Here is a 22,309-nt window from a genome sequence, read left to right as displayed (position 1 = left end):
CAATCAAGTCCCTAATTATCCATCAAACTTTAATATTTATGCAATTAAACCCCTGATTTGACTAAATTAACTCTTGAAAATTGCAATTCGACCCCCAGATTTTAATTTCTTCCAATGAAAGCTTAAATTGACTTCAAAAATTATTTTTTTTTCAATTAAGCTCTCAATAAATTCAATTAAACCTTAAAAAATTTCAATCAAGTCCTTAAACATCTAATTTTGAATTGCCCTCCTTAAATTGAGTTTTTATTTGTCAACGGGGCCTTCATCGATTGAAAATACACTATCAAATTTTTCAATCTTGTATATTTTGATCTTCCTCAACAATTTTCGATAATTTCCTGAGTGTTTTAGTATATTCTTCTCACTGATATTTTTTTTATTTTCTTCCATTATTTTTTAAATTTTTTTTGTATTTTCTCTTTTTTTTCTTTTTTGTTTATTTGGGGGGGGGGGTAAAAATGGATAACAACAAAGTACAAGATTTAAGTTTCTTAATGTGACCTTACTCAATTATTAAATTCAATAATGATAAAGGGACTGACGACATGGATGGAGCAACAACACAAAGTTAGATTAAGAAATTTAAAAGAGCATGAATGTCAATAAGACAATATCCATAGGATAGCTGAGTACCCTCGAACACATTAGCATTCCATAAATCACGTAATAGTGTCCAAACATGCATGTATCGCGCTTAGAATCTAAAATCTCATTGGAATTAAAATTTATAAAATAAAAAATCCAGATTTAACTCAAAATTTAAGGAAAAGTTGAGAAATCGGATCCTATTTAAATTCATATCTTCAGACAATAAATAAAGAAGAATTAACGTTTCTTAATCAATTTTGTTTCATTTGTTTATTTTTATCCCCACCTAACATAAATTAGCATGTATCGTGCTGCCATTATTACGACGTCGTATACACAATTAATCCCTAAATGGTAAAAGGAGTGTTAACAAATTAATTAAGAGATTTTTAGAAGTAGTAGAACGATAAAAGAGTCACAGAAAATAAAATGAGAGATCAGAAATCATTTTTTAAAGGAAAAGGAGAGAAAGGGGGCGTGATTTTCCACGTCGTTTAATGCTTATAGAAATCTGAAGCCTTCGACAAACACCTTGATTCTATGGACTCACAAGAGCGACTCAGCGATAAAAGGGTTGGATAAGACGTTCTCACCCTTTTTTGGTGCCACCAACTAAGCCCACGGGTCTCATTTATTTCGCAGTCGTGCTAAAATGGCTATGACCATATCCAAGATTTATGTAACTTGCATTGAAAGAGCATGGGCTTGAGTTACTTGTCCGAAGAAAGACATGCAAGCAAGCAAATTGTTTTTTTTTTTTTTTTTTTTTACCTTGAATCGCTAGGTTGATGTATTTTTTATATATATAATTAACATAGATTTATTCAATATTAATTATAAAGTAGGTTAAGAAAACAACTACAAGCCTATATAATTATTATAATACTTTTTTATTCCATCTTATGGAATTTTATATAATTGCCCTTGAAACAGGACAGATGCCCATATTGTAAGGTTTGATGGAAAGATATTACCATATGTATGTATGTATGTATGTATGTATGGTGCAGCGCTCTCTCTGTCCCCGTACCAGTGCTTCGTAGCAGAGCCAAATTGTTTCGCTAGAAAAACAAATGCATATTCCCAGTGAAGCTCCACAAGTATTGAGAACCAGTTTCTTCTTCCAAGGGCCTGGATCACAACAAATTGTTGGCCATGTTCCTTGGGTTAGCACATCTTGTTCACGCTTGAGGAGCAGCTAAACGAAATTAGAAATATAGTTCCGTTGCAGCAAAGGAGCAACTAATAAAAGCATTTACATAGACTGATATCATTTCATTCTTTCCTTTCTGTAAGTTGAACCGTGGTATCTTATTCTTATATATGACTTGATGCGAGTAAAGAAGACATCTCTTCAATAAAAACCGAGGATGATTGCATGTTACAATGGTACAATTTCACGTACAAGTAGGATTCATTTTGGAGTTTTCTCTTCATTCTCCTATTCCTGTTGGATCTTGAGCAGTCCCCTGACAGAGCAGCACTCCTCACCCCACACAAACAAATGAATGACTTAAGAGGAAGGCATCTTCCACCTTCCTCTTCCAAAGCAAGGATGCCTCTTGGAATCTTGAAAAGGACCAAAAACCAAACAGACAGTACAAACCACCAAAATGTCAGCTATCACCAAAATTAGTCATGGAGGATGGCTGAGGCTGCTGGATATGAGCCTCAGCTTGTGCCTGAGAGTGATTTTGTTGCTCAACAAATCTGCTTATACGCTCAAGCAACTGTTGAGCCTTCCTCTTTCCCCGGTCTGTGCCATTTTGTGCCAAATCCACCAGCGGTCCCATAACTCCATGTTCTTGTGCCTCTACCATATGTTTCTGGTCTCCAGAACAAAGATGCACCAACACTGCTGCTGCATTCTCTCTGTTCCTGGGTGACCCATTCCTGATAACTTCCACCAAAACTGGCACTGCCTCTGCAGCTCCAATGGTTGCCTTCCCTTCAGGGTGGCTAGCCAGTATTGCTAGTATAGCCAGTGCCTCATCCACCATTCCACCTCCGGTTTCTGTTAATAGACACATCAATGTGGGCACAACTCCGGCCCTCACTGCCTTTCCCTTGTTCCCCTGGTAGATGCACAAGTTGAAAAGTGCAGTCGCTGCATCCTTCTTCCCCCTTTGTGTACCTTCACTTAGAAGTGTCACCAGAGGTGGGATAGCCCCCATAAAACCAATTGTAACCTTATTTTCATCCACAACTGAAAGGCTGAAAAGGGTGGCTGCAGCATTTTCTCGAGCTTCCATGCTGCCCTTCTTGAGCACATGCACAATACCAGGAACTGCCCCAGCTGATACAATGCTTCCTTTGTTATCTTCGCATATGGAGAGGTTAAGAAGCGCTGTAATTGCATGTTCTTGGATGCGAGGGTCAGGTGTAGAGAGGAGGCCAACAAGGAGAGGGATTGCACCAGCTTGAGCAATAGCCACACGATTATCAGCGTTGTGCTTGGCAAGAAGACGGATCTCCCCGGCAGCAGACCGCTGGTCTTCTAGGCAGCCAGATGTAAGCTTGTGGAGGAGAATTTCAATCTTTGTACGCTCAGCAAGTGAGCAAGTAGATACAGTTTTACTTGTCCCAGAACTGCTGGGCCTTTTTGGTGGCTCAATGCCATTGGCTTCACACCACTGCGCTATGAGGCTTCGTAGAACGTAGTTGGGTGTCGGAGCAGTACTAGTGAGTTTCTGTTGCGTCTTTGGACAAGTGTCATGTCCTGCTCCCAGCCATTTCTCAATGCAGGAACGTTCATAGGTCTATAATCGATAGAGAAGATGTGTTAAAAAGGACAGCCATAGAAAAATGTATAAGCAACTCCCTCAGTTTATACAGGGCGAGGACCAAGCAAGAAATCTAGTAAAAGATCAATCAGCTATCAACCCCCCAGAAGTTTGTTGCCCTCCTACCCGAGAAGCAGCAAACCATCAGATTTGTTTTTGCAAGTTTCCCGTCTTTTTGAAGCAACTTAAAAGTGATTATTGGTGGACAAGAATCCTCCTCTGATAACCTTCAAATCTCAAATAAAGGTCTCATCAAAGGGAAGATCTTAATTACTTGATGCCCTGTGACCTAACTGTTTCAATGCACATAACAAGTTTTATCTAAGCATATGGCACTTTCTGTAGACATTCTATAATTGTGGTTGAAAAATGGAAGATGGAGGCAAGGGCTGAAACTTCACATCATCAAGTCACAGACAAAAACATATGAAAAAACAGAAATTAAGGTTCAACCATTGTTTAGGACATCATAGGATAGAAGATTCGGGATTCATATACCTGCCCTGTTGAAACAATTACAGGATCCTTCATCAATTCCAGGGATATTGGACAGCGGAAATCATCTGGTATAACTGGCATCTGGCGACTTCCATCAACAAGTCCACTGCCACCTGGGGGAAGATTCTTTTCTCTTTCAGGTGCATCCAGGTTTGGGTTTTCTGTTTGCACAAAATCTTTAATTTTCTTCAAAAGCATCGACATCTTCTCAATGCTCTCCCCAGGATCTCCTCCAGTAGCAGCAACCATCTCATGCAAAGCTAGAGACTCTTGTGTAAGGTCAGCTATTCCCATCAATTGTAATTTTTCAGATATTCTTCTTAGGACAGCAAGATCTGATGCTGAATCATTGGTCTTGTTGTAAAGGGACAAGAGATCTTCATACAGCTCAACATCGGTAGCATCGACCCTTCCTTTGGCTCTTCTAAATTGAGCAAGGACAAGCTCAACCTGAAATCAGAGTTTACTTTTAAAAAAGAAAAAGAACAAAAAAAGATGTATAATATAACAAATACAATAACACGGACAAATTGATGCAAGGAGCTGTAAGGACCACTCATATTCTAGTTAAAAAGAAGCAGGTGTAGTTTTAAAATGTGACAGGATCATCTTAGGATCTTTGAACCATAAATTTTTTGAAAATGTCAAGAAGAAAAACAGTGAAGTCTCACTAAGCTCCTTTGACGGTTATGATTCCCAAGAAATCACCTCAACATTATGCAATGCATATGACATAAAATCTCAAAAATCACAGGGCAGAATATTAACTTGTTGGTTCTGGGCTATCTACATCCCCAAATATATACATAAACAAATAATTTTCAACCTGCTCCTTAACTTCATCAGATATGTCCAGGCCTTCATAGGAAATTCCACTTAGAGCTTGCTCCAATTTAGCTGTCACCTCATGGTATTTATTCATAATTTGTTCCCTCTCTAGGACCTGAAAGCAAAATAAACCCGGTGATTTTGGAAGAAAAAAGAACAAAGAAAACTAGGTAGCTTGCAGGAACCATGACAGACCAAACCATAACCTAAATAGCATTTTGAAAATATTACCGAATTTTGCCTCTACTCTTTTGCAATAACAATAACGGAGGACTTGTCTGATAACACCAGGGTATGGTAATATTTAACAATAAATATTGCAACATTACAAACAATATAGAATATACATTATATACATAGGATTAAGGAAGTTGACATTGATATAAAGATAACCAAAATGTTCCAATGCTTAAAGCCATTCCATCAATGAATCGGCATCAGCTGAAAATCTTTAGACAAGTCTCTGCGCAGTATTTGTATACAATGCAATGGTTAAAGGAAAAAGAAACAAACAAAAGCATAAATATTCCAATTCTGAAATGCCACAGCATTTTCTTTCACGGTAGGCAATTTTATGGCTCCCCTTCTCTATTATTTTATTTTTCCTGTATGACATACTGCCTATGAACCCATACCGAAGTACCAGCGGTGACTGATTAGCGAAATGCTGTGGCATGACATAAAATTGCAATCCAAAAATCCAAAGACCTCGACAAGAAAGGTTTTGACAACAACTCGCCCAAAAAAAGTCAATCCAGAACATTCACTGGGTTGTATTCAGTAATATGCATGATCAAAATCCAAAAGCCCACGAACCAGCTCCATACAAAGAAATCAATGTCCCGTCAACAGAGTCTCTACAATCAGATAAGGAACTAAAATAGAAAATGAGAAAAAAATTATAGAAAAAAACACAAACCAAGTAAATCTTGCTTCCTTCGCAACCAAATATAAGCAAATCTTTAGCGGAATCCAAAGCTTGTTTGAGCAAAACAAGAGCTTTGAGAGTTTGTTGAGGGATGATGGAGTCTTTGCTGTCTCTAATCTCTTCCAACATTGGTATCAACAACTTCAACCTCCTGGCTAGATTGCAATACTGTTTCTTGACCGTACATCTGTAATCTGAGATCGAAGCAATCTTGTTCACTGTCTCAATCAAAATATCTACTACCTCACCTCCTCCATTCTCTTCTTCCTCCATTGCTATAACCCAAAGAATACAAAACCAATCAGTCAGATCTATCACTGCACTAGCAGATACTCGTTTGCTGAACCGGATTAGTGAAATCCTAGCAGGCCAATTGCCATAGTCGTCTCTTTGTCTCTGTCTACACGCGAGACTTTTAGAGAGAGCGAGCCAGCCCTTTTTCTTGTGGCGCGGCTAGATTGAGCTAACCGGGTAAACGTAGCGGTTGATTGATTCGGTTAAAAAAAAAAACCGTTCACAGAGACAGCGAGTGCTGTTTCACACGATGGGTGAGATCAGAAACAGTTCCGCAGTAATTTAATGCGATTGACAAAAAAGAACCAAGGTGGAGTGGGCTGGCTGGAGGTGGGGAAACTCCAGCGCAAGGTCACTAGAATCTTAAGCGATCCATATCTGTGTTGTAAAGATAATGTACATAAAGTTTTTCTAATTTGATTTTTAAACTTTTTTATTTTTGATGATTTAGTTATAATTTAACTTTTGATTTTTTATAAAAAAATATAAAAAAATATAAACTTAAACAAAAAAAGGTAGATGGTCTGCCATAAGTTTTGTAAAAAATATAATTTAGTCTTTAAACTTTAAAAATCATGTAAATTATATAAGTTTAATTCCTTAATATTTTTTCAATTCAATTTTGATATAAAAATTCTTTTTTATTATTTTCTTAGTCCTTGATTGAAAGAGCAGAGAGAGGGGTTGTCGAATTTCAGTGGTAGAGAAAGAGAAATGTTGTTAACTCTGATTTAGGCCACCAAAATAGACGATACTTATGTCAAATAGTTTCATTTGATTAGAAGAGTTTATAGTAGGTGTTTTTTTACCTTTAAAGTTCGTGAAAAAACAGATCTGAGTTCGGGTTGATTTTGGTTTTTGGGATGGTTTTTTTGGGTTTTTTAAGACCATAGATAAGTTTATCACGGTTGTCATGATGTTTTAGGTCAAAATAGGTTGAAAACTAGTTTTTAGGTAAAAAAAAAACTTAAGTCCTGATTTTTTAGCCACTGTGCAAATCATACGACTCGTCGTCTGATTATTGTTTTCAAAATAATTTGGGGCAGATGACATATCATCCACCCTAGTTGCAAAAAAAAAAAAAGGGCCAAACACACTTAGGCTAGGCTCACTGCCAAGCCCAATCGTGGTTGGGTCTGACATTAGCCATACCCAATGCACCAAGATCTTGACACATTGTCAAGCCCAATTATAGCTGGGTTTGGCTATCGTCAGACCCAACGCACCTTCATTAGGGTGTGTTTGTGTTCTGAAAAATTTATACCCATAAGTTTTTCTTGATCCGGTGTTTTTGGGTAAAGATATACTAATAAAATATTGGTTCATCATTAGCCACCCAATCTTTGCGATATAATAATAAGTGAAGACTTTAATTAATTTCCTAATTCGGGTAGAGAAATGAGTTTTGCTCGTATAAAAAAGGGTAATAAGCTAGAAAATATGCGAGAAAATATGCATATAGACCAAAAAAAATTCTTTCAGATGTAAAATATCAAGAATCTATACTTAGAAAAATTATAAGAGATCACAGATACCATGCCTATCATCTATATAAATTCCTAAGTGATTATGTGGAACTCGGAAAGGATGAAACTAAGAAATTTCTAAGTGATTATAGGTTTTTTGAAAAGTGAGTATCTGTAGCTTTCCCAACATTGTTATAAGGTTTAAGAGCCCTCCACCAAAGAGTGGTCATCATGACCTTTTTTTTTTTAATTTTTTGACGAGGCATGAGAGCCCCTCACTGAAGAGTGGTGATTAGATGATGTTGTTATCTATACTAGAGAGACCAAGTCCATCCCTTGAAGAGTGATACATATAACATTAAGCAGATTAAGTCCATACCTTGGAGATTGGTGTATATAGCATTAGGCAGATCACATACATCCCTCGGAGATTGGTGCATATAGCATTGAGGAGACTATGTCTATCCTTTGGAGATTGGTGCATATAACATTGGGGAGATCACATCCATCCCTTAGAGATTGGTGCATATAGCACTGGGGAGACTGCGTATATTTCTTGGAGATTGGTGCATACAACAATGAGGAGACTGTTTCTATCCCTTAAAGCTTGGTGCATATAGCATTGGAGAGATCATATTCATCCCTTAGATATTTGTGCATATAATACTTGAGAGACTACATCTATTCCTTAGAGATTAGTGTATATAATACTAGGAAGATCACATTCATTCTTTGAAGATTGATGCATATAACACTAAGGAGATCACATTTATCCCTTGGAGATTAATGCATATAGCATTGGGAAGACTACGTCTATCCCTTAAAGATTGGTGCATATAGCACCGAGGAGATCACTTTCATCCCCTGAAGATTGGTGCATATAGTACTGAGAAGATTACAACTATCCCTTAAAGATTGGTGCATAAAACACTGAGGAGATCACTTTCATCCCCTGAAGATTGGTGCATATATCATTGAGGAGATTACATCTATCCCTTCTAAGAGAATTGCATCTTCTTAGGATAAGTGTTGAGAGGCCTTCAGTTATCACCTGGAGAAAATAAAATGTCATTTTAAATAAGTCATTCATATTCAAGAAACTTGTATTTTTATCAAGGATTATACATCTTGAAATGATTTGAGTGATAGGTATGGAAGAGGTTCTTAGAAGGAAACATGTCTTCGAGGTGGCATTAAGACGTTTGCTTAGAATATTTTGATTACTTCACTTGGAAGGTCAATCATGCTGGTTGTCCTTGTAAAAACAAGTAGGTCCATCTTGTAATAAATTGGTTTTTTCAATATGTATGTGATTTTTCATGAATTGTTTCATTCTGGACAAGCTTTTATTTGGTAAGTTATAAAGTTTTCTCTAGAGAGCATGTTCACTTACTCTTCTTATTAAGGCTTATATGGCTATTGGCTCAATCAATTCTTTTACCTTGAACATCTTCTCGTTGAATCTTTTTAAATATGCCCGTGTAAACCCTTCCTCTTGTTGGGCAACACAAAAAAGGTCCGTGGAGTTTTTTTAGCATGTATGCTAATGCTAAAACATGTCACTAGCTTGACGTATAGGTCACTGAATCCTTCAATAGAGTTTAGTTCCAAGGTGTTACATCAAGCACATGTAGATCCTCTAAAGGTTGTAAGAAGTATCTTTCATATTGAGTCACGATCTTGGATGATCAATTCCAAGCTACTACGCATATTTTTTACATGTTCTTTTGAGCCAGCCAAGCCATCATAATTGTCCAAACTCGTTTTCATAGAAATATAGTCTTTAGGGAGTCAAATGCTCAATATGCGTTTGGACAAGGGAGAAACTCTTCACTGATGGGGGTTATAGACATTCCCCTAGGTATGCTCATGTATAAATTGTCTTTGTCTGTTAGGCTCTTAGAAGCCCAGAGAGCTTGGCATAAAATGATAGTTATAGTAACCATTATCCATCCTATAGTAGCTAGGGGAAGTACATTTGGAGTATTTATTATGTACATGGGTGTGGCAACGATCCCTTGAGAAACTTCTATAATTATCATTCTTATAGGCTCTTTGTGCAACCAATGGTCGTGGCGCTAAAGCATTGTGTGTTATTAAGGGTGTTAAAACTTGTTGGGGTGGCAAGGTCTGATTTTTCCATCAAGTTGCCAACACAGTCTAGGTGAGGAGTTGCACATGACTAGTGAGTTATTGAAGCTCTTGCTGGGTAGGAGTGTTCATGGCAACGAGTTGATTTGCCCCACGTCCTAACCCATGTGGACATTGGTTGTGTGCCATGAAATGCCCTGAAAATATTAAAAACAAGTTTTAGAAAGAAACCGATGACTTTTTTATCAACCTTCTTATATATGACACCACTAATGAAATCCTAAAAATCCAAGTGACCTAGGAATAAGGCTTCCGGGTTGAATAATCAATTAATCAATTGGCCCTAGCAATCTCATTCATTCTCCCTAGCTAAGGTGGTTGATAGCTTATATTTTATGCTTGGTAACCAAGGTGACTTTTGGCTAATATCTACAAAAGGTCTCCTTTGATGGAGGTGAGGATTTTCCAATACTTAAATAAGTATCTTTTTAAAGAGAAAAAATATAATAATATTCTAGAGAGAGATGCTATATATATATATATATATATATATATATATATATATATATATAATAGAGAATATATATATATAAAATAGAGAATGAAGATTGTGAACTTCTGTTCTGAAGTTCTCATGATGTATTTATAGCTCATGAGTCTTGTCCTTTTGTGGAGAGGAGGAATTGAAGTGTAATTTTATTTTTGTGATATTTTAAGTTGTATTGTGAGTTGTATTCCACTTATTTTATCCAATTAAAAGATGGTGACATGGCTAGCCATAAAAAAACTTTAATACATCTAATGGTCTTGGTAGGGTATTAACTTATTTAATTAAGCCTATTTATTGAGAAATAATTTCTCTATGATTTTATTTAAAAATCTATAAAATTGATGGTGTTTGCCTAATCAACTCTTAGATCTGGCCAATGCCAGACCCAACACGCTTGGGTTAGACACACTGCTAATCCCATATGTGGTTGGGCCTAGCCAATGTTAGACACAGCACGTTTGGGCTAGGCACATTGTTGAGCCCATTTGTAGTAGGGTCTGGCTAGCACCAGACCTATCATGTTCGGGGCTTGGCACACTACCAAGCTCAATCGTGGTTGGGTCTAGCATTGGTCATATCCAATGTGCCTGGGTCTTAGTACACTATCAAACTTAATTGTGACTGGGTCTAACTAGCGTCCGACACAACGTGTCTGGAGCTTAGCACACTTCCAAACCTAATTATGGCTGGGTCTGATGCTATTTGGCTAGCGCCAGACCCAACATACTTTTACTAGGACATGTTTGTATTTTAAAAAATTTATACTCATAAATTTTTTTTAATTTAATAATTTTTTAATAAAAATATATTGATAAAATTTTGATTCATCAGTGTTAATAAACATGAACTTGAATGAGCATGGTTCATGTGTGACTCAGTCCGACTTTCGAATCTCCATGTCTATATGCATATGATGAGGACGATAGATAAATATTTTTTTCATGAGTCTTCCTTCTGTATTAAATTGGCAATAAAAGACAAGGAAAATAAGTTTTACTCTGTTTCGAAACAACCAGCAGTCGTGAAAGGCAACTAAATAAAACTATTATTGTACTGGAAGACTGGACTTGAAAATCAAAGTGTATATGGCTGCTAATCTGAACAAGAGAATATCAAGGAATCTGATGAGATTAACTCTTTGCCAATTCAACCGCAGTTGTTACCATGATAAGTGCCAGATTTTGTGCTCTTCGTAATCATAGGATTAGTTTGAAATATTGTTATTAATTCTGATTGTAATTATCTTTCCGTTACACATATTTGAACTCCTGCAATTAAGGTTCCTAGACTGTATAAATGTTACAACAGATGAATAAGAAAATGTGTGTTGCATTACATAATATTGCAGTGTTAAAGTCTTCTTATGGTATCAGAGCAGAAAAATCTCTAACGAGTATTCATCCCTTCTACTATCCTTCTACTGCTTCCTGCAAATGGCAACTACCACTGCACCTTCCACCGATTCAACACATTCACCCATTATCACAATCAATGCTGCCACAACCATCAATGAAAAACTCATTCCCTCTACCTTTCCTCAGTGGCGTGCTCAATTTGAAGCCTTGCTCATTGGTTATGATCTTATTGATTTTGTAACAGGTACACACAAATGTCCTGCTATTGATGCACAAAACTTCACTACATCCAAAGCTGCGAATTCCCACTGGATTCGCCAAGATAAACTTATTCTACATGCTATTCTTGCCTCCACCTCCACCACAATTACCCCTCTCCTCTCTGCCTACAAAACATCAAATGAAGCCTGGACAGCACTTACCCGTTTGTATGCAGGCAAATCTAGAACGCGTGTGATGCAGCTTAAGGAAGACTTGACCTTGAGCACTCGTGGGTCTCGTCCAGTTACTGAATTCCTTCAAGGAATTAAAGTAATTACTGATGAACTAGCTGTCATCGATCATCCCGTTTCAGATGATGATCTAACTCTATACATACTCAATGGATTGGGTATTGAATTTAGAGAAATTGCGGCACCCATTCGTGCCCGTGAAACGTCTCTGAAATTTGAAGAAATTCATGATCTTCTTGTTAGTCATGAGAATTGTCTTCGGCGGCTGGAACAACAATCTGCAAATTCATTTGTTCCCACTGCTAATTATTCTAATCGCTGGACCCCTCAGTTGCCTTCCAATTCTAGACAGTCCAAATGGCGTCCCCCGGTTTCTTCTTCTACTCCACGTGGACATAATGGGACTCATAGAAATGGGTCTTTCAATTCGGGTCACAGGAGGTTTAAACCAAAATGTCAATGGTGTGATCAACTAGGTCATACAGCAAAACAATGCCCAAAAATGCCTGCTTCTGATTTCTCTGCAAATTGTGCAGCTTCTTCCCAAACCAAAAATCACAAGTGGCTAGTTGACTCAGCTGCATCTCACAATATGACCACTGATCTCTCCAATTTGACGATTAATTCTGAATATGATGGTACTGATGAAGTGGTAATTGGGGATGGATCAGGTTTGCCTGTGTCTCATATTGGGTCGTTATCTCTAAAAACATCCAATCATGTCTTTCATTTACGTGAAACTCTTTGCGTTCCAACCATTCATAAAAATCTTATATCTGTTCATCATTTTACCAAGCATAACAATGTTTACATTGAATTTCATCCTACTTATTTTTTGGTGAAGGATCGGATCACGGGGGCGCTCCTACTCAAGGGCGAATGTGAAGATGGAGTGTACCCATTTCCAGAGCAGCTACCATCCATTAAGACAAATATTATTGCCTATGTTCATGAACGTTCAACATTTGATGGATGGCACAAACGTCTTGGGCACCCATCACCCAAATTGGTTAATCATCTCATTCATGTTTTTTCTTTACCCACCAATAAAACTGGCAGTTCTTCTTTGTGTACTTCATGCTCTCAAAACAAAGCTCATCGTCAATCATTTAGTACTCATGGTCTTACCAGCACTACTCCACTTGAACTGATTTACACGGATGTTTGGGGCCCATCTCATGATCTTGGAATTAATGGATTTAAATATTATGTTATTTTTGTTGACCATTATACCAAATATATTTGGCTTTATCCCATGACTCATAAATCCAATGTTCAAACTATATTTCCCCAATTTCGCAATCTTGTGGAAAATCGTTTCAACACAAAAATAAAAAGTCTCTATTCTAATAATGGTGGGGAGTATGTTGGTCTCAAAAATTATCTTTCAGTTCATGGTATTAGTCACTACACTACTGCCCCTCACACTCCTCAACAAAATGGTATGTCTGAAAGGCGACATCGCCATCTCGTTGAAACTGGTCTTACCTTGCTCACCGATGCTCATATGCCTCTAAAGTACTGGCCTTATGCATTTCAAACTGCTGCCTATCTTATCAATCGCATGCCCACTGCCACCTTGAATAATCAGTCTCCATTTGAAAAATTATTCAATCAAAAACCCAACTATCTCAAACTCAAACAATTTGGTTGCCTCTGTTACCCATTAACCCGACCATACAATAAACACAAACTTGAGCCGAAATCAAAATCATGTATATTCATGGGTTACAGCTTATCCCAAAATGCTTATTTGTGCTTTGAGCAAACTACCAAAAAAATATTTACATCCCGCCACGTCATTTTTCATGAGAGCACTTTCCCCTTTCAACAGCCCGGTCACAACAGTGATCTTTCTTCTCTATCAGTTAAGCAGTGCTCTTCTGTGCCCATCACATTATCCAAGCTCTCGTTTGATTCACCCAGTCCCAGCACTTCTCTGGATGTGGGTACTGAAGTCTTGCAATCGCTTGAGCGTGGGTTGTCCTCTGCACCGTCTCCTCTCCAGGTAAGTAATTCCCCTTCCCCTCTGTCTTTAAATCCCAGTCCTTCCATTGAATTCTCTGCTCCCATTGTTCCTGCAAATGCTGATGTGAGAATGCACCGTATGACTACTAGGTCCATGAATGACATTTATAAACCTAAGAAATCCTTCCTTGTTACTAAACATCCCATTCCATCATCCTTAGAACCCACAACTGTCACTGCTGCACTCACTGATTCTAGATGGCGTGAGGCCATGTCTTCCGAATTAACTGCTTTAATGCGTCATAATACCTGGCAATTGGTGCCTCCTCCAACTGATTGTAATATTATTGGTTGTAAATGGGTATTTCGGGTGAAACGGCATGCTAATGGGTCTGTTGATCGGTTCAAAGCCAGACTAGTGGCCAAAGGGTTCAATCAACGACCTGGACTGGATTACAAAGAAACATTTAGTCCTGTTGTTAAGTCGGTCACTATACGAACTGTTTTGACTATTGCTGTGATGCAGGGTTGGACCTTGCGACAGTTGGATGTTAATAATGCATTCCTTCATGGTCATCTCACTGAAACAGTCTATATGAAACAACCTCCTGGCTTTAGGAATGCTGAACATCCTGATTATGTTTGCTGCCTAACCAAGGCTATCTATGGCCTAAAACAGGCACCCCGTGCCTGGTATTCTGCCCTTAAGCATGCTCTGACAGAATTTGGTTTTCTAAATTCTAAATCCGATTCATCTCTGTTTGTGTTTCATACTGGTTCTACACTTGCCTATTGCCTAGTATATGTTGATGATCTAATTATCACAGGCAATAACACCACTTTTGTTGCAAGTATTGTTGATCATCTTGGCAAGAAATTTTCCATCAAAGACTTGGGGGCATTGCATTTTTTTCTTGGTGTTGAGGTCATTCCTACTGCAGCTGGCTTATTTCTATCTCAGCACAAATATATCCGAGACTTACTTGCCCGAACCAGTATGGATGGTGCTCGCGATGTTGCCACACCTCTCTCATCTTCGGTTCCTTTACAATTGGATGATGGTTCTTCATCTGTTGACTCTACTGAATATTGTCAAGTTATTGGAGCTTTGCAATACTTATCCCTCACACGTCCTGATATCAGTTTTGCTGTCAATAAACTATCTCAGTTTATGCATCATCCCAAGCAAGCTCATTGGACAGCTACAAAAAGACTGTTGCGTTATCTGAAGAACACAATCTTTCATGGAGTTACTATCAGCAACACATCAAGCAGCATATTAACTTGCTTCTCGGATGCTGATTGGGCTGGCAGCCTAGATGACCGGAAATCTACTTCAGCTTATCTGCTATTTCTTGGTAACACACCAATTTCCTGGAGTTCTAAAAAGCAACGTGCTATAGCACGATCGTCAACCGAAGCTGAATATAGGGCCTTGGCAATGGCTGCTGCTGAGAGTGTGTGGCTGCTATCTCTACTTCAAGAACTTAAGTTTTGTCTCTCACAACCACCGCTGCTCCTATGTGATAATTTGGGAGCAACACACCTAAGTTTCAATCCTGTCCAGCACTCCAGGATGAAACATATACAGATTGATATTCACTTTGTAAGAGATTTGGTTGCGAAAAAAATTCTTAATGTTCAACATGTTCACACGACTGATCAGCTAGCGGATCTGCTTACCAAGCCTCTCTCCCGGCAACGAACAGAATTCTTACGTGACAAGATCGGTCTCTCCGATGGTAGCCCGTTCTTGCGGGGGCGTATCAAGGAATCTGATGAGATTAACTCTTTGCCAATTCAACCGCAGCTGTTACCATGATAAGTGCCAGATTTTGTGCTCTTCGTAATCATAGGATTAGTTTGAAATATTGTTATTAATTCTGATTGTAATTATCTTTCCGTTACACATATTTGAACTCCTGCAATTAAGGTTCCTAGACTGTATAAATGTTACAACAGATGAATAAGAAAATGTGTGTTGCATTACATAATATTGCAGTGTTAAAGTCTTCTTAGAGAAATCATCAAACATCGGCCTTTTTCCATTCAAACAACCATTCTCGCTTTCGTAAGATCATGGCATGGTTTGGTATTCGGGAAAAAGTAATGATGCCGAGAAGGTCGATCGACTTGATAAACTAATTGATTGCTGTTAATTATGAAGCTTTGTCTTTGTACGAGCTTCATGTACATCCAATTCGAGATAGCATTTGTTTTGGGTAAAATCTTTTATTGATAAACATTTTTCTTCTTTTTTTTCTGTATTCATTTTGTATAAAATACTTTTAACAAAAAACTGGTCGAGGTTCTGTTAATGTCAAACTTTTAAAACTTATTTTAAACTTATAAGATTATATAAAATTTATTAATGAGAATAATTGACTCAAAATTTTAAATTAATAAATAATATAGCTACTTAGAACCACTCACAACCATTCATCTCTCAATCCATGAAAGTGATTATATCTCACAATTGGCCTTTTATAATATAATGTTAGAGTTTTAATAGCTAAAAAAAACACAAGTCTAGTTCATAATACCTTTATAGTTTTAATTAAATTAAAAACTTTATAATAAGATACTGGAGAGTCAATGCAATTCTTAAACTTTTTTAAGTTTAAAGAATTTTCATTTTAACAAATGTATTAGTAAATGAATATAAAATTATTTTTAAAATCTTATTTAGTAGCATATTGACAATCCACATAATATATAGAAGCTATTTAAATCAGTATGGGTCAATCAAAATTTCTTAAGAATGCAAAAAGATGTTTAGATGATAATAATATTTTTAAAGAAGCAAGAAAAATTCAATACTCAAGTCACTAACTTGACTAGATTCAATAAGACCGAGTAGTTTAATAATTTGATTTAAACTATAGGCAACGATATCAGACAAACCGTAAAAAAAAATATCTAGCAACAATCAACCAAAACCACTAAGACACCAATATTATACCTAGAAGGAAAAGAAAAGAAAAGAAAAGAAAAGAATCGTTAGAAACCTATCGTCACTCCATTGCGAACATCACCTACTATAAAAGAGCTTATTGAGATGGTTCAAACCTGATTGCAACATTGTAGATAGCAACATAAAAAGAAGTCACATTGATTGCTAGAGCAACGTTCCAGAAAACCAAATCGAATAAAATAAAATGAAGTGAGCATCCACCTATATTTAATAAATCAATTCTATTTAATTCAAGAATAAAATGTATTGTAAAAAAATAAATTTAACAAAGAATAACAATTAAAAAGACATGAGGTAACGTAATAAATAAAAAATGATAAAACCAAGGTCATAGAAAGCATGAAAAAAAAATCAGAGCTCAGTTTTCAATTAAATTAATATTGAAGTATAAAATCGAAAAGGTATCAATTTAGAAAAATGATAAAAAAAAAAAACCAAAGTAATCTTAGGCAAACCTCATGAAGCCGAGTTCATTTCCAAAGCTTGTAGCTCATGAAATCTTAGACACAGGCTTAACCAAGAATATCAAATTCAAAGCAATTTAATAACAAAGAATTAAATTGGGTAAAAAATTTACTAGTTTTGAAAGTTTTCCAAAGCAAAAAAAAAAAAAAAACAACAACAACAGTGAAAAGAATAAGGATGAAATCTATTAGGAAAAAAAAATTACGGAGGGTGGAATAAAAAAAATACAACTCCAAAAATTATCTTAGATTACAAAAAAAATTGAACGAGGATGAAATAAAAAAATTTAATTCAATGAATTATTTTTTAAAAAATCATAACCAAAAGAACATGGACTAAATAAAAAAAAACTTTTAGGGGCTAACTTGAAAAATCATATACCTTTTTAGTATATGTTTGCCCATAATATTCACCAGTATGATTTCAACAGCCAAAAAGGCGATTTCAGGGTTGCCTCAGCTTCATCTTAGTATTTCCTTCATGGATATGTGGTGCATGCACCGATAAGAACTCTAGTTTGTTACCGACAACCATTTCTTTTTCTTTTCTTCTCGCTCTCAACCTTGGTCTTTATGCCGCCGCCTTATCCAAAAAGTTGCCTTTCTGAGGCTAACCCGTCATACCCCTGCGCAAAAGAACGAAAACGAGAGAAGCAGGCAAAGAAAATTTTTCTCAAAGAACAACTCTCTAAAGTCGGGGATTTCGATGAAAGCAAGGTAGACGCCATCTTTAACATGTTGATCGCTAACAGTCAGCTGACTAACTAGAAAATGTCAAGAATTTTTTTTATTTTGGTTCTTAAAATTTTTTAGAATTTATTTTTTTAATTTTATTCTCTAACATTGGATTTATTGGATAATAGACTTTATAATTTGTTTTGATTTGATTTCTATGCAGTTATCCCGATCTCATAACCCGAGTCATGAGTTTTATGGGTTAACTGTGTTATTTAGATTTTTTTTTTGGTTATTTTTTTAATTATTTTTATTTCAACTTCATTCTTCAACATTTGGTTGATTGGGAATTGAGCTTCATAATTGTTAATTTGTTTTTACTTTTTATGAGGTTATCATGGTTTCATGACTTGGGTTGTGAGTTTTACGGGTTAGCCAAGTTGTCTAGGGTTTTTTTAATTGATTTTTTTTCCAGTTTCATCATTCGACATTAGATTTGTTGAGAATTGAATTTTATAATTTTTTTTCTATAGAGTTATCCCGGTCTCCTAACCCAGGTTTAGTAGGTTAACTTGGATTGACTCGGGTAATTTTTTTGTCATTTTTCTTATTTGATTTTTTCTTAATTTAATCCTTTAACAATGGGTTGATTGAGAATTGAGTTTCATATTTTATTTTTTTATTTTCTTTCTATAATTTTTTTTTATCATGGTCTTATAACTCAGGTCGCGGGCTAGGCTAGTTGGCTCGAGTTTTTTTGTTTCTTTTTTAGTTATTTTCTTTTTAAGTTTATCCATCAATATTAGGTTGTTGGAGGAATTAATTTTTATAATTTATTTTAGTTTGTGTTCTATGAAGTTATCTCAATCTCATGACATAGGTCACAAGTTTGATTAGTTGACTCGGGTGGGTTTTTGTGTTATTTTTTAATATATTTTTTTTTTAAATTCATCCTTCAATATTGAGTTAATTAAGAATTGAGCTTCATAACTTGTTTCAATTTACTTTCAAGGGGTTATCCCGATCATAAGACCCAAATTTAATAGGTTAACCTGAGTTGATTGAACTCATTTTTTTAGTTAAAATTTGTTTTTAATTTCATCATTCGATATTGGATTAGTTGAGAATTGGATTTAATATTTTTTTTATCTACCTTCTATAGAGTTATTAAGGTCTCATAACCTGGGTAAAAAATTTGAGAAGTTAACCTGAGTTGATTTAAGTCACATATATCGTTGTTTCAATATTTAAAAAAAAATATCTTGATTTTTTTTTAGTCAAACTATATTTTTGTCGATCAACTAGTTTATCTTTGAATATATCAAGTTAACTAATTACATCAAATCAAATCATCTCATAATTAAAAAAAATCTAAAACATATTAACAACATTGAATATTTTTTTATATAAAAAATATCACCCAGTAGCACGAGTAATGATCTAATTGTTATTTTAAACTATCTTGCAAAGAAATTAAATAATAGTTAAGAATGATGGATCAATGAGAATTCTAGACCAAATACTTATTAATCTTTTATTAATAACACGTTTTTCTTCCTTTTTACATCATAACAAACACAATCATATTCTCACACTTTTTTATCCATTTTTATTGCTTCTCACACTCGGGTTTAGCCTGAAATCTCAATGGCCTTGACCTCGGCCTTCTTTTCCTCTGCCTTGGGAATAGTCACAGTAAGCACTCCATTCTCCATGCTGGCTTTCACTTGATCCATCTTTGCGTTCCCTGGCAACCTGAACCTGCGTAAAAACTTGCCGCTGCTCCTCTCAATTCGATGCCACTTATCATTTTTTCCCTCCTGTTCTTTGCTCCTCTCTCCACTGATTTGCAGGATTCTACCCTCTTCCACCTCCACTTTGACCTCCTCTTTCTTTAGCCCTGGAAGGTCAGCTTTGAAAACGTGAGCTTCTGGAGTCTCTTTCCAATCGATTCTTGCATTGACAAAAGCTGATGTTTCGCCTGTTGAGGCAGGAACATTGGCCAGTGTAGAAGAGAAGAGGCCCTCGAAAGGATCCCAAATGTCGAGAGAAAATGGATCGAACACGTTGGTCTTTCGGCTGCCGAAGAAGCTAGGAATGAGGGATGCCATGGTTGGAAGTAACTAGATCGAAACAAACAAATTTTATAGAAAATCAGAGGACTGCTGAGAATTTTTACTTCGATTAGTTAACGACGAAATGAAACAAGCTATATATAGGGGTGGGAAGAGGCTTCTAGCTTTAAAAAATCAAGAAAAAGAAAGAGCATTCTAGCACTTTGTTGCTCCATCCCTTGAATCATCACAGTAGCTCTAATTATTATTTTATTATCTATATCAATAATAATCGATGGAACCTTCCTTTTCTTCTCCACTCTTCTACTTCCTTCGGTGGAACGATCCTTTTCCGAAGAAGCTACTGGAACTATATTGGCATACAAGTAGGTCAAGATTGTATATGTATATATATAAAAAGAAAATAAATTTCTTGCAGCCAAAACAAAGCTTTTTTCGAGTATATAAATTTTCTTTCTTTCGAATTTATGTTGCTACGATGTTGTCACTTGCATATAAGTGAAGTGATATCACATATAGAATTTTCTTGTATGCTTTTCTTTTTTTTTATCTAACCTTGTGATATAATGCATATATATGACCTTTGATTGTATAATACTTTATTTTTTTCTTCCAGAATCACTCTTCAAGAAAAGAGATTATTAGGAATTTAGAATTATTCTGTTCGCTTAGTAAAATAGAATTACCGGAGAAGAATCATTTTGTGTTCGTTGCTTCCCTGAGGAATCTAAATATATTATTATTGTTAATGTTGTTGGTTGTCACATAGAATAAACTAGCTTTTTTGCTCGTTCTGTATTACGATTCGGTGATTTTTTCAGCCTAAAAAAAATGTTAAGATGTTAGAATATAAAAAAATATATATATTATAACCAAAATATTTTTCAAATACTTAAATGATAATATATTGAATGATATATTTTTTACAAAAAATATTAAAAAGACAACATATTATAGCGACCTAGTCCAATAATTGTTAACTTATGAAAAATGTGAAATGGGATGTGAGATCATAATAAAACCATGAAACCTACTACATCTAAATAAATTAAAAAAACTCAATTATAATAAATTAAATAATAAAGGTCAAAAGTGAAAAAAAAATTAAAAATGACCAAATTAGTAAACATATATCAGTGGCTGGCACAACACTACATACGGGCTAGGCCAAAATTTCTCAAACGTAAGAAGAACGATGTTAAGCGACGTTAGGATTTCTAAGAAAGTAAAATAAATTCAAGTCTTGGGTTGAATTGACTAGGTTTAATAAGTTCAACTAGTTTAATAACAAAAAAAAAAGACAACCCTAATTTAATAACATTAAAAATCAAGTGAATCCGAGTGAATATTCTAAACTTGAGTTAATCTTTCAAAATTACAATCCGTGAAATCTCAAACTCAGGCTTAATCAATAAGCCCAATTCTCAACAAAAAGAAAGCCTAAAAAAATATTGATAGCCCATGTTAACTTATTAAGTCTATGACTTAAGTCATTTTACCAGAATCACCAAATTTGAAAAACTTCGAAGCCTGATTTTCAACTAATTAAATGTTGAAGGATAAAATTAAAGAAAAAATCAATGATACAAAAAGATAAAAAGAACTATTGTAAGAAAAAAAAGACTTGAGCCCATCTAAGTTAAACATTAAAAATCAAGTGAATCCGAGTGAATATTCTAAACTTGAGTTAATCTTTCAAAATTACAATCCGTGAAATCTCAAACTCAGGCTTAATCAATAAGCCCAATTCTCAACAAAAAGAAAGCCTAAAAAAATATTGATAGCCCATGTTAACTTATTAAGTCTATGACTTAAGTCATTTTACCAGAATCACCAAATTTGAAAAACTTCGAAGCCTGATTTTCAACTAATTAAATGTTGAAGGATAAAATTAAAGAAAAAATCAATGATACAAAAAGATAAAAAGAACTATTGTAAGAAAAAAAAGACTTGAGCCCATCTAAGTTAACCCGTCAAATTCACAGGTCAGGTTATGAAATTAGGTAACCTGATAAAAAAGAAAGCAAAAGAAATCATGAAACCCAATTATTAAAAAAACCACCGATAGCTTACGAAACCCGTGACTTGGGTTATTTGACTGGAAACATCAAATATAGAAAAACCATGAAACTTAATTCTCAACAAACCAAACATTGAAGAACTAAAATTTTTTAAAAAATTCAACCACACAAAAGGATCCAAAAGAATAAAGAGTAATTAAAACAAAAAAAAAGTGTAACTCACCCGAGTTAACCTACAAAACCCACGGGCCAAGTTATGAGACTGAGATAATCTGATAGAAAGAAAAACAAAGAAA

General features: G+C 35.5%; 2 protein-coding genes across 2 annotated transcripts; both read right to left on the bottom strand.

The window, feature by feature from the left end:
• Nucleotides 1–1,790: 1,790 nt before the first annotated feature.
• LOC133667902 (U-box domain-containing protein 13-like) lies at nucleotides 1,791–6,277 on the bottom strand. The gene is made up of 4 exons (XM_062087614.1): nucleotides 5,620–6,277; nucleotides 4,699–4,815; nucleotides 3,873–4,322; nucleotides 1,791–3,350 (listed from the first exon to the last, which is right to left on the bottom strand). The coding sequence occupies exons 1-4, from the start codon at nucleotides 5,899–5,901 to the stop codon at nucleotides 2,208–2,210; spliced, it is 1,992 nt and encodes a 663-aa protein (XP_061943598.1). The 5' UTR covers nucleotides 5,902–6,277; the 3' UTR covers nucleotides 1,791–2,207.
• A 13,148-nt stretch (nucleotides 6,278–19,425) lies between these two features.
• LOC133684914 (16.9 kDa class I heat shock protein 2-like) lies at nucleotides 19,426–20,197 on the bottom strand. The gene has a single exon (XM_062106868.1). The coding sequence runs from the start codon at nucleotides 20,026–20,028 to the stop codon at nucleotides 19,549–19,551; it is 480 nt and encodes a 159-aa protein (XP_061962852.1). The 5' UTR covers nucleotides 20,029–20,197; the 3' UTR covers nucleotides 19,426–19,548.
• Between the last annotated feature and the right edge of the window lie 2,112 nt (nucleotides 20,198–22,309).

The sequence above is a fragment of the Populus nigra genome, chromosome 1 (genome assembly GCF_951802175.1).
Source record: "Populus nigra chromosome 1, ddPopNigr1.1, whole genome shotgun sequence".
Taxonomy (NCBI): domain Eukaryota; kingdom Viridiplantae; phylum Streptophyta; class Magnoliopsida; order Malpighiales; family Salicaceae; genus Populus; species Populus nigra.
Note: the sequence above shows the minus strand (reverse complement) of the source record. Positions and strands in the feature narration are given on the sequence as shown.